Here is a 17987-nt window from a genome sequence, read left to right as displayed (position 1 = left end):
CCCCTAATGACTGCATCTACACGTTGGTGGTAAAACTAGTTCTGCCTGACACTTTTACTCCCATTTTCTAATAACATCCTAGCATGTCCCTGTGTATCCTGGGCCACATCTACTATATGCAGGCACAAGGAATTGTTCTGACATCCACGAACCAAGGCCAGAGAAAGGAGCTGGGAAGTAGACAATTCTCTATCAAATCTGTAAAGCGCACAGTGATCGTCAGGACACAAATGATACCTAAAACACTTCCTTTTTTTGAGACAATGTTTCACTCTGTATCCCTGGCTGGCCTGGAACTTGTTTTGTGGGCTAGGCTGGCTTTGAACCCACAGAGATATACTTGTCTCTGCCTCTGAAGTGCTGAGATTAAAGACATGTACCATGATGCCTGGCTCTAAAACACTTTTTTAGCTTTACTGCCAAGGCAGAAATTGCCCTTTATAAATGTCTCATGATCAGTTCAGAAAGTCTTGGCATTAAAACCAGAGATAGTATCAGCTCTTTCAAAAAAACCAACCAACCAACCAAACAAACAAACAAAAAAAAACCCAGGATTTCTCTGTAGCTTTGCATCCCATCCTGGAACTCACTAGCTCTGTAGACCAGGCTGGCCTCAAACTCACAGAGATCTGCCTGCCTCCACCTCCCGAGTGCTGGGATTAAAGGTGAGCACCGCTGCTACCACCACCTGGCAGTATCAGTTGTTTTTTGTTGTTGTTGTTGTTGTTGTTTGTTGTTGTTGTTTTCGTTTTGAAAAAAAGACATTTATTCAAAGTCATGATCAGACTATTACATTTAGCAATCAAGAGCATCGGTGAAAAAATGGTCTACAGTAAAACCCTTTGTTGGAATGCTTTACACTTTCCACAGAACAGAAGCTAAAATAACCTGTTATACAAATACAGTCCTGGAGTTTTTTTGCCCATATACATGAGTATTGTCTAACACATGTCTTCTTTGTAGCAGCTAGGCCCTGCCACCACCCACGGTGCTTGGCTGAGTTCACAATCTGTTGTAACCTGTAGCTTCTCTGGCTCTCCTCTCCTGCTAAGCTTTGTTTTCTGGCTGTAATTAGAAACCCCTGCCACTGCCATAGCTACTGCTCCTGCTGGACCCACCATAGCCACCTTGGTTTCGTGGTTTAGCAAAGTATTAGCCTCCACCACCATAAGGGCCAGAACTTCTGCCTCCAAAGTTTCCTCCCTTCATTGGTCCAGAATTTGAAGACTGATTGTTATAATTGCCAAAATCATTGTAGCTTCCACAACATCCAAAATTGCTTCTGTCATTACCAAATCCTTTCTAGCCATCCCACTGCCACCATATCCACCACCACCACCACAGCTACCATCGATGCCACCACGGCCACTGAAGTTTCCCCCTCGACCAAAGTTGTCATTGCCACCAAAACCACCTCCACGACCACCACCAAAGTTTCCGGAACCACTTTGACCTCATTGGCTGGATGAAGCACTAGCCATCTCTTGCTTTGACAGGGCTTTTCTCACTTCACAGTTGTGGCCATTCACAGTATGGTATTTCTGAATAACAGTCTTGTCCACAGAGTCATGGTCATCAAAGTTGACAAAGGCAAACTCTTTTTTTTCCCACTGCCTCTGTCTGTCATGATTTCAATCACTTCAATTTTCCCATACTGTTCAAAATAATCTCGCAGGTGATGTTCTTCAGTGTCCTCTTTAATACCGCCAACAAAGATCTTTTTCACAGTTAAGTGGGCCCCTGGTCTTTGAGAATCTTCTCTTGAAACAGCTCTCTTAGGTTCCACAACTCTGCCATGCACCTTGTGTGGTCTTGCATTCATAGTGGCATCTACTTCTTCCACAGTGGCGTATGTGACAAACGCAAAGCCCCTGGAATGCTTGGTGTTTGGATCTCTCATTACCACACGGTCGGTGAGTGTTCCCCATTGCTCAAAATGGCTTCTCAGACTCTAGTCGTCGTTTCGAAGCTCAGACCTCCATTGAAGAGCTTCTGCAGCTGCTCTGGCTCCTTGGGTGGACTTAGACATGACGGCAGGAAAGTGAGAGCCTTCAACGATGCTTCCTCCGCCACATCAACAGGCAGAAAGCAGTATCAGCTTTTAAAAGTATGTAGGAACACTTTTCATAAGATTACTTCACAGAGTTTTCCATTTTTCTACTTACAAAAACCTGTGCATATTATTTTTAAAAGAAAAACAGTCACAAATTTTCTTCAAAAATCAAAATTTTTAAAATAGAAAATCATAGAGAAGAAAAAAATTTAAATACCAACTACTATTCATAGTTATAACTACTGTCAAAATTCTAGAGTGATCTACTCTCAGGGCCTAGGGCCTCTGCACTGCACTCCACAACCTAACACACTCCTTGGCAGCCAGTCACTCCCTTACAGCATTCCAATACCAACTTCCACCAGACCCGGTAGACCTCACTTGGCCACTTCCCTAATGCAGTACCAATACTACTCTGTTTCTTTACCATGCTTTATTTTTCCATAGGATACCTGGTAATCACATGTCATATTATATAATACACAATAGATTTGTTTTTTATTGTCTACCTCACCCAATAGATTGTAAGCTTGAAGACATGTATATATACAAACACATATGCATATTCATCTTCTAGAATATTACTTATCAATAGTAGGATACTTAATATATCACATTTATACTTTCATCAAATATGTGTTGAGTTTCTATATGATGATTTATTCTTCATGTATGAAGTGTTTTAAATAGGATCATTCCAGACATACTGTTTTTCAGACTTTTTTCTTTAGGAATAAATTAGGAAGTCAGAGCTAAAGAAATGGCTCAGAGGATAAGATGAATACTATCCTTGCAGAATACCTGAGTTCAGTTCCTATCACCTATACTAGGCAGCCTACACTGGCCTCTAACTACAGTTCCAGGGGATATAATGCCTTTCTCTGGCTTCCTCAGGTACCTGCTCTCATATGTGTGTACATGTATACAGACATAAAATTAAAAAAATAATTATGATGTCACATCAGAAATTCTTACTTAAGTAAGGTTTCAGTAACAGTACAAAGGGTGTTTTTAAAAATTATTGTTATTGCAGTGCACAGACATTTAATGCATCATATCAATGTTAACTAGCTAAAAAGGTTATTAATGATATGAGAAATGCCTAGTATTTATAGGTTTCAAAGTACTTCACATCTTATTTGAATTTTACAATAAATTCAAGGTAAGAGTTTAAATGCTTGCCCTAAAGAGTAAAACTAGAAATATGATGCCTAGATGCAAAGTTGGGCTTATTTGTATCTGAAGCCTTCATTTTATGGATAAATGATTCATCCTTAAACAGGGGGAAATAATGAGCTCATCATTTCCTTAAGAAAGGATATATGGCTGGGGCTATAGTTGAATGGTAGAGTCCTTGCCTAATAAGTATGAAGTCCTGTGTCCAACCCTAGAACAGAAAGAATACAGAGATAGAAACCTGAGAGTCCTGAGCCCCTGCCCAAAGCTCTCTCAACTACACCATCTCTCAATTACATGCTGGCTCAGTAAATTAGAAGAAAATAATTCCTAAATGACCACAGAGTTTTAAAATGGCGACTGATACACGATGCTGCACTTTTCTGAAGATTCCACAGTATATGTGACTAGTTCTGCAAAGTGCCAACTTGATGACACTTGCAATCCTCAGCTTATTTGATGTAGTTGAGAAGCAAATGAGATTCCAGTACCCCTGTTGTGCACAGGTGCTCAAAGAGCATTTCCTGCATGGCAGGGAAGCGCCCTATATTTACAGTATTTGATCCAGTTTAACAGGAAGATTAAATGTTAAAATTAGCCTTATAAAGGTTTTCACCCTAGTTCACACAAAAACAAGATTCTGATATTATGACTTGCAATTTTTCAAGAGTTGATTTATCTGAATAAAACTATAAGGTTTTGAACCATTAAGCATTCGATTTAGAACAAAAAGTAGTATGCAGAAGAATAAACTGAGAAATGGAGCAGATTTGTTTCCTGTAATAATTATGAACAATATCTCAAACTCAGCATCCTTGGACCACTGAGCTGTGTAGGATGAATGTGCTAATTAATCAATTACTACCCAACAATGTACCCCGTTTATTTACTGAAATGCACTAGTAACATGTGCAGAACTAGTAATTATTAATCATCTTCAGTAACAAAGATGACTCAAGTTCACCTTCATATAATTAATAGAGCATGCAGTTAGCTTTAACATCTTGCTTTATTAGAAACAGCAGTAAGGAATAAAAGAAAAGAGCTGAACCACAAGTTGTGGTTCACTAAGATACTGGCTTGGATTAATGTGCATATTATCTATAGCAGCAGTATTACTCACACCCATCTAAACTATGACCAGATGCTCTCTCCATGAAATACAACTCTGACAAACTAAACTTTTATTTTGAATAAAATTCTAAGTTTTTCAAAAAGTTCTAAAAACAAAAACGAAAGAACAGTAGAGGCTCAGGCATCTCATATAAAATCCATACTTAGACACTACGACAGACTTGGATTTTCTGTTCTGCCTATGTAGATTCAAATCCCACCCCTAGCACTAGCTTCTTCTTGACTGCACATGAACTACCCTCCTACTTCCTGAAATCATTTCCCCAGATTGGCAATGAGGAAACGATGCACTGCTGAGGAGAACTGTTTACATGAGACAACAGATACAAATCAACCAAAATATAATAAATGCACAGCGACTGGTAGTTACTTCTAGCTTAAGGAACTAAAACATGGGCATACAGGTAAGAGGTATTTCATACAATGAAAATCATAAATACAGATCAACTTTTTGAAAGTTTTCTCCAAGGGATGGAAAATGGAGAAAACTTAAAAGTGAAAATTCTGTTCTGTCTGAAAATACCATGGAATTTCACTTCAAAACCTTTACTGACAAACCATAAATCAGTGCCTACTCTCCTGTATTTCCATTATAAAATGATTCAGGGCCCCTTTAAATGGAGAGCTCCCTTAGGGCAGTATTTGTTTATAGATCATTAACTATTTGATAGTGAGACTGGGGAGGTGGCAGAGACAGTTAAAGCTAAAGGGTTAAAAGCCACTGTTTTGAAGATCAGAAATGGAGCCAAAACATCTTTGGGATTTGAAAATGATTTGCATTACAAAATGTTACAGACTTTTCATAAATATACCTGTCAATAAATTAAGGCTCCCTTTAATAGCAGGGCCATTACTATGATCCATGCATAACACAAATTTGAATTTATTTGGCCATCTTTCCAAGGGCAATTCCAAACACTATATATTATGAAGACTTGCAATCCTGGGAACATGCCCATGTAATAGACTCAATTATTTAACAGCATATATGGTTATCTGGTTTACAAAGTTATAAGCATATCTTCTTGCCACAAGATTTTAGAGTGCCAACACTTATACCAGACAATGGGAGCAGAACTGCCTTTAATAAAAAGCTCACTTTAATAAAAAACCCAGAGGCCAGGGTTTTTATACATGATTTTGATAGATGATCTTGGATACATTTCATACCTATTTTGCAGTTTAATTTTGCCAACTGCCCAAATTAACATTTTAACTATATTAGATCAAAACCATTAATCCTACATGGTATAAGTTCCTTTCTCCAACATCCCTTAAATACACTAATTGTATTCACTTTCACCCACTCATCTTCAATCATTCCAGAATAGCACTTACACTATGCCAAGTGCTATACTAGGTACTGGGGTCACAAAGGTTTAGAAATCACACATATATACTCAGCACTGGGAAGTTTATAACACAGTGAAGGGGAACACCAAGAGAGTGTTTAGACCAAGGCATTTGGGGACAAAGTAATCAGATCCAGTACTAAAAGAAAATTCTTTGGCAGGGTAATTCTTACTGTCACGCTATACAACAGCAGCCCCAGCAACCAGCCAATTCCTTGGAAATTTTGGAATAGCAATGAGGTCAGAAGAAGACTCAAGAAGATCTGGAAGAGAATACAGCATTCCAGCTGGGCGGTGGAGGCAGGCTGATCTCTGTGAGTTCAAGACCAGCCTGGGCTACAAGATCTAGTTCCAGGACAGCCTCCAAAGCCACAGAGAAACCCTGCATCGAACCCCCACCCCCCCCCCGACAAAAAAGAAAAGAATATAGCTTTTCAGAGCTAGAGGGATGGTTCAGTGGTTAAGGGCACTGGATGCTCTTCCAAAGGACCTGGGTTCAACTCCCAGCACCCACATGGCGGCTTGCACCTGTCTATAACTCCAGTTCCAGGGCTTCTGACACCTTTACACAGATATACATGCAGGCAAAACACCAATAAACATAAAAATAAATTATATTTAAAAAGAATACAGCATTCACTTTCTTTCCTAGCAACTTCTTCCATGAAAATAATATTGCACAAAGATAATATATATCATCCTTGGCAAGATGCAAGATGATGTAAGAGTACAGGATGGAGCAATAAGTAGTGCTTGCCACCAATGAGAGTGGGACAATTAATATTCATTCGGCTGCAGGGGAACCTAAATCCACTTTTTTTAGTGCTGAGCTTGGCTTAGAGGGCACTGAGTCATTAAGCAGAGATGGATGCTGAGGAAGCCTGCGTCTGAAGCTACTTTGGTACCTGTGATTACATCCAGCCATGTTGGAGTATGAATTGGACAAAATCATCTCCTAGTTTTCCTTCCTTGAATCAAAAGTCATTAAGCCCCAAACAGGAAATTTTAAATGAAATCTTAAATATAAACATTTTAATCTCATATTTGTATGTCCTCCATCTTTTACTAACATACTGACATATGCATGGTAGTATGATTTCCTTAATTTTTCCTCTGAGAATGTAAGTAAATTAAAATCTACATCCTAATCCTCTGTTTTAAACCACATTATTACAATACAGTGGTATTTGTTTATCTACAGAGGATAGTTCCCCAGAAAATACCTGAAACCTCAGACATACTGAATCCTATATGTCCTGCTTTTTCCTCTGCATACATATTTATAAAAATATTAATTTGTAAATAAATTGGTAATGAGTTATTAAAAATAGAAAATTATAATTATAAAAATATACTGTAATAAGTTATTTGAATGTTCATCTTGCTTTCTCTAAATCCTTATATACATCCACTCTTCTTGTTGGCCGTGGACAACAACGTTCACAAGCAAAACTTCAGGAAATGGGGATACTTGACATGAGTAAATTAGGATCCCACTGTAAGACTGTAAAAACAACGTGAGAGCCGGGTGTGGTGATACACACCTACAGGTCCTGCTGCTTGAAAAGTTGAGGTGGCAGGACCACTTCAGCTCCTAAGTCTGAGGTCAGCCAGGGTAACACACTGAGACAACAAAGCACAAACACAAAAGCAAACAAAGACCCTACAGTAATAATATGAAAATAAATATTACAGGCTCTCTCTCTCTCTCTCTCTCTCTCTCTCTCTCTCTCTCCCTCCCTCCCTCTCTCCCTCCCTCTCTTTCTCTCTAACATGCACACAAGATTACGTCTAAAGAGAGATTTTTTTCTCTAGATCCCTAATAATCACTAACAATAAGGGTTGAAGATGTAGCTCAGTAGTAGAGCAATTGCTTAGGATATATGAGGTGCTGAATAAGCCCCATACAACTGAAAACACTAATATATAAAAACATGGATATATAGTTTATGTGTAATTCATAGATCAAATACTACAAATATGAACACTGATGCTGTAAATATTCTAGTACATGTGCTTTGGAGAACATACATTCATAATTTAAGTTAGGCATTATTATAGCTGAATGTGTTTCCTTCCACATACATCCAAGCTCATATAGTAAAACCTCAACCCTAGTGTGACTGCATTTGGAAATAGGGCCCAAGAAGAGGTGCTATAGGTTTAAAAAAAAGTCACCAAAGTGGAGCTGAAATCTGAGAGAGATTGTAAAAAGTAGGTGAACCATATGAGGATACAGTGATAAGGCAGCATTGCAAGCCAGGAAGAAAACCCTCAGAGAAGCAAAACTGGTCAATTCCTTGGATATCCCTGGTTAGAAATAAATTTCCATTTTTTAAAACCACCCAGTGAATGACATTTTTGTTATGGTAGCCCAAATAAAATATGGGTATAGACCTAGGAATAGTACAAGGTCTGTGTCATAAGGCTTGCATATCCTCACCTATAATATATCTGGCAAAGCCATATATATAAGGCTGAGGTAGAACATGGCAAGTTCAAGGTCAGCCTGGGAAATATAACAAGACTATCACACATACACATGGGGGTTGGGAATGGGTAAGGACTCTAATTAGGGGCTGGAGAGATGGCTCAGTGCTGTGGAATAATCCTTTCGTACACTGTGAAGATGTGTGACTCTCATTGGCTTAATAAAGAGCCAACTGGCCAATAGTTAAACAGGAAGAGGTTAGGCAGAAGAGCAAGACTGGGAGAACGCTGGGGAGAAGGACAGAGTCACCAGCCAGATGCAGAGGGAGCAGGACGTGTAGAAAATGAGATAAGCCATGAGCCATGTGGCGGCACATAAATTAATAAATATGGGTTAATTTAAGTTGTAAGAGCTAGTTAGTCACAAGCTTAAGCTATTGGCAAAGCATTTATAATTAATAATAAGTCTCTGTATGGTTATTTAGGAGCTGGTTGGTGGGACAGAAACTTATGCCTACAGCTTAGGGTTAAGAGTACTGGCTGCTCTTTCAGAGGATCAGGGTTCAGTTCCTAGCACTTAAATAGTGATTCCAGTCCCAACTGATCTGATGCCCTCTCCTGGCTTCTACTGGCACAGACATACACACGTTGCACAGACATATATGCAGGCAAAACACCCAAACATATAAAATATAAAGAAATAAGTCTTTAAAAAAATATCCAATTGCTCCATTTTGGAAAAGCTTTCTCCATATCCTCAATCCTTAGAATGTTCTGTCTTTTCCACTTTGGCCATTCTAAAGGGTGTATGATGCTATTGATTTTTTTTGTTTGTTTTGGTTTGGCTTGGTTTGGTTTTTCAAGACAGGGTTTCTCTGTGTAGCTTTGGAGCCTATCCTGGCACTCGCTCTGGAGACCAGACTGGCCTTGAACTCACAGAGATCTGCCTGCCTCTGCCTCCGGAGTGCTGGGATTAAAGGTGTGTACCACCAACGCCCAGCATATGATGCTATTGTATTGTAGTTTTAATTTCCACTTCTCAAATGATGTTTGAAATTATGCACATTGTACACATTTATTACACACCAGGATGTCTTCACTTCTGATGCATCAAGTTCTCTCTTTCTATTGGGTTGCATTTCCCTTAATGACTTTTAGGAGAGTATTTTAGTAATTAGGAGAGTATTCTATATACATACATGTGACAAACTATTTGCATGACTAGAAGACTTCCAAGTTTTGGCATATTAGTGGAGTGAGTACAATGTTTACATATTTCTTCCGATCTGTAGAACATTCTCAAATGAAGAGTGGCCTACCATCTACCTAGTTTCATTGGAAGAACTTTTTTATTAGACTAGAAAAGAGGGGAAGAGTCAAACAGCCTTACATTAGGGAAAAATCTTTGTGATGAGGTTTACCCAACACAGCAGGATCCAACATTAGTTCTTCAGTTCACTAACTCTTTTCAAAGCCTTCATAATGACAAAAAAACAGTGAACTTATGTAATATATGGTCATCTACATCAGTGGTTTCTTTTAAATCTCATATGCCATCGAAGCTAGTTTCTCAGACACATTGTATCTCAGGATCTCAGTACATGTTTACTTCAATTTCATTTTTAATTGAATTTTATATCATCAAAAAGTCTATAATGCCCAAAATTAAAAGATTGTAATCTGACCACATGTTAATTTGATGTTAGATTAGTTTAGTGTAGTTCTCATAATTAATCTCCTGCTGCCATTTAAAGATATATATAACAGAAGCCTGTGCTTATGCTTAAGGTAAATCATTAAAAATCCACTTTAAAAAAAATTTGTTTCTCTGCAAAGATCAGAATTTTTTCTGAATAGTATAAAAATGTTCTGAATAGCCAAAGCAGAAGATGCAGGAAAAATTGGCAGCTGTAATTGCCACTGTTCTGCAATTAAACAAACAAACAAACAAAAACATAGTTGAAAGTGCGGTGACAGTGGGGCCAGCTGGGCATCCTCATTACAATAGTTCTTAATCTGCTCTTAACCATGTCTTCACTGCCCAGGCTTCCTCCATTCTTTCCCACTTTCTGAGTTTGGTTCTGCATACTCCACATTTATTATTTTATCTACCTGATTTACTTCTAATAAATCCCCTTCCCACTCAAAAAATGAAACCCAAGACAACAAACCATCTTTGATTTTGTTGTGGTGCCAGTTTACTTATGAAATTACTACTAAAAACATGAATTTATAAGTGTTTAGAAATAAACACATTACATTATTTTTTACTTTATATGTTGGAATTCTGTGACAGATTTTGTCTGAAAAAAAACTCATTGTTTTTAAAACTTTATTTTGAAAATTCTGGTGTAGCACGAGTTCTAAAAGGTCTTAATTATAAAAACTGGAGTCAGATATGGTGGGGGGGGGACTGAAAGATTAGAGAAGCAAAGCAGCCAGCCACTAGCTCTTAACTCTTACCTCAGACTGCCTCCTCAGACTGCTTCAGACTGCCCTGAGCTCCTGTATCCTCCGGCCTTATATTCCTCTCTCTGCTCAACCATATCCCTTTCTGTCGCCACCTCTTTAGTGCTGGCATTAAAGACATGTCACTGCAAGTGCTGGGATCACCTTTGTGTGAGCTATTTTCTCTTTTAGACTGAATCAATTTCATGTGGCCCAGGGTGTCCTTGAACTCACAGAGATCCATCTGCCTCTGTCTCCCGAGTGCTGGGATTAAAGGTGTGTGCCACCACTGCCTGCTAACTAGTGTAGCTTTTCACTTTGATTTTCAGACAAGCTTTATTTGTTAGATCATAAACAAAATATCACCACATTCTGGTACTGTAGCATCTGCCTGTTTCCCTTCAACAATCATCCTAGTTATTTTCCATAGCTAAACGAAGCATGCCTCCACCTAAGTTTATTTCTGAAAAAAAATTGTTATCTAATAGATAATCTTATAAATTCAAACTATTTGCATAACTACAAGACCTCCTAAATATCCGATGTTTGTAGAATAAGCTCAACGTTGAATAATTCAAAATGGAGACTATAAAAAACAAATTCTATATGCTTGAATTTTCAGCAAATAATAGTTATATGGTACCTACACATATAATTACCTCATTTGCATAAGGTGCTTTCCAGAAACCTCATCCTATTTAATTGTTCTCTTCAAATAAATTGAGAATAAATAAGAGTAACAATGCCTCAATATGCTACAAAGTTTGAGAAATGCTTTCTTACAGTAATATATTAAACGTGAGTAATTGAGGATTATATAGGTTGGTGACTGCCATATCCTGACCTGGTATTTACTGTCTTCTCAGGAGGGAGTGAAAGACACCAACTCAAACCAAGCCTGATACCCACCAGCATGTATTTGAAAATCACTCTGGCCACACACACAGCTCTGGGAAAAAGAACACATGAAATGGTCGGTCATGATGACCAGTCTCTAGAAATTGTTATTATTACTAGTTTCCAAGGAATGTTATTATCCTCAACAACTGTCTGGTTTCTAAAAATTGTTATGGGTTACTCTGCTCCAAAGAGTCATTCCCACCCAAGTTTTGAAAATAAGTATAAGTCACTCTGTTCCCAGAAAAACCACTAGCTGCCCCATGGCCTTGCAGGTGTAAAAACCAAAATAACATTCCAAACCCCTAGTGGGCAAAATTGTAAGTTCAGTTCCCAACCATTCAGTAAATGACTCATGTATATTATAGCTAATCAATATGATGTCATACTCCTGCCTAGTGACCAAAAAGATATAAAAACTGCTTGCTTTGGAAACTCTCAGAGAAAGACCCCAACGTGTTGGAATAAAATCCTCTTGCTTTTGCATCAACTCTGTGGGATGTGTCTCCCGAAGTTGGTCCTCCCTTTGAGCCTCAGGGCACTGAATGAGGAAGACTCCTTTCTTCTTTTCAGTTTTTTTTTTTTTTTTTGGGGGGGGTGCTTCTTTGTTTTGAGACAGGTTCTCCTCTATGTAGCCCAGGCTGGCTTCCAACTCCTCATCCTTACACCTCAGCCTCTTCAGTGCTGTGATTACAAGGCAAGTGCTACCACATCTGACTTGGGGGCCTTTTTAATCTTGCCCTATCTAGGAATCAGTCTGGACAGTGAACGCGACTGTGAGGACATCAGCAAAAGAAAGTGCTGCCCAAGGTCACCAGATGTCAAGGCCTACCAAATAGGACATACCAGACCTTGGTGTCAGCGCACTTTCCTGAGCACACCTCCACACCTCCCGCTGATCAGCATCCCTGAGGATTTCCCTGGAGCCCCGCGCCTGAATTCTGCCAGTCGCTCAGGTGGGTTGTTTAACATTCCCGTTTCTCTCCCCGCTCCACGGTTACAAATGATACCTGAGGCCACAGGTGACAATTTTTCCGGATTTACGCAGTCGCTCCGCCCTCCCCTCCCGTCCGCCAGAGGCCGCGAGCCACTTTGCGCACGCGCACATCCCAGACCCCCCCCCCGGGGGTGGGGAGAGCATCCACCCACGCGCCTCCCGCTGGGCGTTCCCAGCCCTAGCCTAGGGTGGTGAGGGGGAGCGTGCATGCGCACGCACTCCAGGAGGCCCCGCCCCCAGAGGCGCGCCCCCAGGGGCCGGGGGCCTACTCCTTGGCGTGCCCGGGCCATGGAGGCCCTGCGGAGGGCCCACGAGGTCGTGTTGCGGCTACTGCTGTGCCGGTCCTGGGCCTTGGGCGCCGCCTCCCGCCCGAAGCCCCGCGCCTCGGAAGTGCTGACGCTGCACCTGGTGCAGCGGCGCCTGCCGCATTGGACCTCCTTCTGCGTGCCCTACAGCGCGGTCCACAACGACCAGTTCGGCCTGTCTCACTTCAACTGGCCGGTGCCGGGCGCCAACTACCACGTCCTGCGCACCGGCTGCTTCCCCTTCATCAAGTACCACTGCTCCAAGGCGCCTTGGCAGGACCTGGCCCCTCAGAACCGCTTCTTCACGGCGCTCAAGGTCATCAACCTGGGTGAGTGGCGGAGCCCTCGCCTGATCCAAGGACTCCTCCAGCCGGGGGGGGGGGGGGGGGCGGCTGCAGGTCCACTAGCACGCTGCTCCGCCCCAGCGGGCTGCCTGCATCACCCCTGAGGTCATGCCCTGCCACTGTCCACGCAGGAGGACCCTGCCTCGGGCAGCCAGGAGCAAATCAGGAAACGCCCCCACTTGGACAGTGGCTCTGAAGTTGCTTAGCAAGAGTCATTCCCGGGCTCATCACCCGGAGCCTTTGGAGGACAAAAACTGGGGGACTTTTAAAGTTTCTGTCTTTATGTGAAATCTCAGCAAGTGTGTTCTGCTAAGAACAGTAGGTTCTCTCCAGATATCGTAATTTTTTTTCAGGTGCCTCTTTAGTACTTATGTTCCTGGAGATCTAGTTCTAACTGTATATCCTCCCTCTAGATATTTATGTTATTTGGGTTTAACAGCAGGTCGGTATCATGGATCGTAGATGTGATAGCATTATATAGATCTGGGAAAATACAAGTCCTCGAGATGTTTCGGACCTATTAATAGCTACTAAAAATTAGCTTAGATTTAGATTTCAGTCACTCAAGGAAGCCAAATCATTTTCTTTTAATGATTTGGCTTCCCAAATCATTAAACCCAAATAGTTTTTCTTTTAATCCAAAATTACACTAAACTCTATGGAGCTGTACTAGTACTATATATAATCCAATAGTTCGTTAAACTGAATAAGGCATGGTCATTTCTGCTTTAATCACTCACATGTCACATGGGATTTTTGAACTATTGTCACACTGGCACTGCCCTAGGCTTAATCTAGGAAGGAGTTTATACAGCAATGTATATAATCCTTTTAAAATGTTTCATTACTTGGCTGATGGACTATACAGAGCATGCACACTAATTTTGAAAGTCAAGTTGGTATAAGATGACTTAGAAACTTGAGACTGAAAGTATGTGGAAAAGCTGGAGTGCTAACTAGTTGTGAAAATGAGTTTAACATTTACAGTCAGTAGGAATCATTCTTTTCCACATGTAGAGTGATAGATTAGGGAGACTTGACTGTAAGGCTAAGGAATAGGTAAACTGAATAGGCTGGATCCCTCATTTAAAATGTCACAATTTACAATTAGCATTTCTTTTAAGATACCTGTGATGATTAAGGGATCTGTTTTAGGTGTAAGTCATTAAGACACCAAAAGAAGAAAAAAAATATTCACGTTCCCACATAGAAAAGTAAATAAAACCCTTTCAAAAAAAAAAAAAACAGATATAGGGGTGATTTTTTTTTTTTTTTTAATGTGGAAGGGTTCTAGAAATTCTAAAAAATGCTACTTAAATGAGAAGAGGAGTTCCAAGTGCAGCAAAGAGAGAAAGTGTTCCTGCATGCTTCAATACAAATAGTCTTACTCGGAAATGTTTTTTACCAACTTAGTAATGTTTATTTTGTATTTTTGTCTGAACTAAGAGAAATGTGAATTAAGTAACAGGATCCTATTCTGTGATGTACAGTTTGCCTCTCTGGATCATTAAGTCCTTAGTTGGTAATAAGAATACATTTTTGGTTGTGAGCCTAGCCTTTAACAGCTGAGCCATCTCTCCAGCCTGGTGGTAAGAATACAAAGGATTTTTTTACCCACCTCATCCTCCCTTCTAAACAAATAGTAATCAGAATAATTCATTTTCTGTTTTGTAAATAATAGAATTTCTGTTTACTCCTTTTTCCCTTTCTCCTCCATCTTCCCTTCCATGGAGCTGACATTTTACTGATGATTTATCAGTCTAAGCATCCTGCTGGGAAATAAATTAAGATTTAAGAAAAGCAACTTACCATTGAAATAAATGGGTAATAGGAGCCTTACTACAAAGTTCCAATTTTTTTAAAGTACTTACCTACTGTTCAGTTAACTCAAAATGAATGATTATACAAAGAACTGTTTCTCAAGTTCATTTTGATGCTCTCTGTCTCTGGTAGTCTGAATTTTTTTCTCATGGAATCTTAAAGATTTTGATTTTGAAGCATACAGACTGATTTTTTTTAAAATCTGTAAAATACAAAGGCAACAAATCTTCTTCATTAGTGCATTATTATCTGCATTCTAGCGTGGAAAAACCCCCAAATACTCATTCATTCCAACAGAGAATTTCTGACCCCCTTACAACTCTGACCCCTGTCAGTAAGCATGAATGATAATGGTTACTTCCTGTGCTTACTATTACACTAGTAATCATTAGTCAGTTCTTTATTTTATTTGGTGGGCATTTATTTGTATGGTTTGTTTTCAAAAGTATAAGTTTTAAAAGAATATTTAACTGAAAGCTGTGTTAAATACCATAAGAAAAAATAATTCTCAGGGTCACTGCCATTTCCTACACTCAAACCTTAGTGTTGGTTTAAAAGGCACATGTATATTATATCTTGCATTCAGTGTATATAGAAAACTAATAATTGCTTCGAGGACCCTTTAGATTTTCTCATCACACTGATTTTCAGATTTTGGAGTGGTAGTGTCATATTGGAATTTATTTATTATTATTATTTCAACCTGTACCCTATACTCCTTTCTTATATATGCCTATCACGTCACATTCTTTTCTTGTCAGTCTGCCTTCCCACCACACACTTCTTGATTTTCTTTTTCCTTTTTTTTCTTTTTGGATGAATGATTTGCAAATAACTTTATATTGTCGGTTTTTTTTTTTGAGGATTTATTTTTGTGACAGTTTCTGGAGACTTTTGGGATTCTTTGGGGGTATGGCAAGGGCAAAGACAGCAGTGTACTGTAGAAAGTTCCTTGGGAGTTCCAGGGAATTCTGTGGTAATAAATTACAAACTATAATCTGGTATGTTTGTCTCTAAAAGTAGAAAAGTACCTGAGCAGGAGGCATCTGGCTCCCCACCATCCCTCTGCCAACCTCCTCTGCTCGCTCTGGCATCACAGAGTACTCCAACACATATATTCGAAGATATTCCTGCAGGAAAGGAAGAAAAACTCAGCAGTCAGATCAGTGTTGAATATGTGTAGGTTTCTCTATTAACTAGAAAGAGATTTTCCAAATGAGCAGTTATCTTTTTGAATTGCCTCTTTCTGCCCATTTCCCACAAGGCAGCAATAAAATTAATACTTGTGCAGGGCCTACAGTATTTGTTTTTGATTTGTGTGCCGGTGGTTTTATACACACACACACATATATATATACAATGTATTTTTAATATGTTAATAGTCATTGATTTTAAATAAGTGCCTTAAAAGTTAAGAATTATGGAAGTCTATTTTGCATACAACATAGCATCATATGCATATGAATCCATATTTCTGGATAGTATGTATATGTTTAGTTTGATATATAATGTGCAGGAGTTAATCTCAAATAAAACAGGGAAACCTTATTAATGGCAATCTTGAAAGAGAAAGAGAGACTTATTGGAGTCTGTGCAGATAAGCTGAAACAAGATTGTTTTCAAATCAATTACAGAATTATTAATGAGAGTGTTCTTTTCATGCTGGGTACACTAAAATCTTCCTAAAAGTTAGATTTTGTCTAAGAAGTTGTTTGGGCAAGTTTCTAAGTTGAACAAAAATTTCTTCATCCATCAGTGTTCCAATCTAACTTAAAGAACAACAAAGTGGACCTAGTAATTTTAGCTTAAAGCAAATAATCAGGGACATTTACAACCAAATAATGGATATTCTCTGCTTATTTGTGAGAATATAAAATTATGTCATAATTGAGGATAATGAATTAAGCAAGTGCTCTCTCTGTACTAAAGTTTGTATCAGTCTCATCTATAGTTTTAAAAATCTAGGCTCACATAATTGTTACCATGTTCCACAAAGAGATCAAGTCCAGCTCTTCAGTAATCATAGTGAGCATCTGGTCATACATTTCTGTTTCTATAGCTTTATGTTAACATTGCTGAAGACTGTTTACATGATCAGTAACATGACATATGTTAGTACATGATTAATAAGTACTGATCTTCTCACGTAACATATTTATTTGTTTTCTAGGTATTCCAACTTTGTTATATGGACTTGGCTCCTGGTTATTTGCCAGAGTCACAGAGACTGTTCATACCAGTTATGGACCAATAACAATCTATTTTCTAAATAAAGAAGATGAAGGTGCCATGTATTGAGAATGTGCATTGGAAAATACAAATGTCAATGAATTTGTTCCCGTGTGTGTGTGTGTGTGTGTGTGTGTGTGTGTGTGTGTGTGTGTGTGTGTGTGTGTGTGTGTGTGTGACACAATATTTATTTTTGATTCTTTAAAATAAAACGCTGGCAAACACCTTTGTCTTTCTGTGGTGTGTGGTTTTTTAAAGATGAATCACTATCCCCTAGAGGGAAGTTTTTTCTACATTATTATATATGGTGTACTGTTTTGCTAATGGGAACTACAAGCGCACATGGCTTCACTCCTGTTTCCCTAGAACTAGGTTAAACTACAGATTTAAAAAAAAAAAAATGAGTCCATGAAGACAGATTCTATAGCTGGATATTAACAATTTAAATTAGCTCTGAAGAAAAAACAGATTCTCCACAAAAAATGGAAAATCATGGTGGAACGGGGGAATATAATGTGGGGAAACGGAGATGATGTTGGATACTTAGATATGATATCATTGACAAGTTCAAAACAGATGAGAACCTGATTGCAACTGTAAACGTAAGCATTCAGCAGTTAAGATTTTGCATAGAAGTGGTTTCTTTGTTTTGTTTTTTAAGCTCTTGTACTATTTATCTGGACTAAGTGGTAGGAATAAAATGAAGGTGTACATCTACGATCCCAGCACGAGGGAAGTGGAGGCAGGAAGATCAAGAATTCAAATTCACTCTTCGCTGTAGGGCATCTTGGGCATCATCAT

The 17987-nt window shown here is 39.1% G+C and overlaps 1 protein-coding gene and 1 pseudogene across 1 annotated transcript; one reads left to right on the top strand and one right to left on the bottom strand.

The window, feature by feature from the left end:
* Nucleotides 1-742: 742 nt before the first annotated feature.
* Nucleotides 743-12575, bottom strand: LOC100759802 (annotated as a pseudogene).
* A 125-nt stretch (nucleotides 12576-12700) lies between these two features.
* On the top strand, nucleotides 12701-17587 carry CUNH15orf61 (chromosome unknown C15orf61 homolog). The gene is made up of 2 exons (XM_027414791.2): nucleotides 12701-13121; nucleotides 17128-17587. The coding sequence occupies exons 1-2, from the start codon at nucleotides 12776-12778 to the stop codon at nucleotides 17253-17255; spliced, it is 474 nt and encodes a 157-aa protein (XP_027270592.2). The 5' UTR covers nucleotides 12701-12775; the 3' UTR covers nucleotides 17256-17587.
* The last annotated feature ends 400 nt before the right edge of the window (nucleotides 17588-17987 follow it).

The sequence above is a fragment of the Cricetulus griseus genome, chromosome 4 (assembly GCF_003668045.3).
Source record: "Cricetulus griseus strain 17A/GY chromosome 4, alternate assembly CriGri-PICRH-1.0, whole genome shotgun sequence".
NCBI lineage: Eukaryota > Metazoa > Chordata > Mammalia > Rodentia > Cricetidae > Cricetulus > Cricetulus griseus.
Note: the sequence above shows the minus strand (reverse complement) of the source record. Positions and strands in the feature narration are given on the sequence as shown.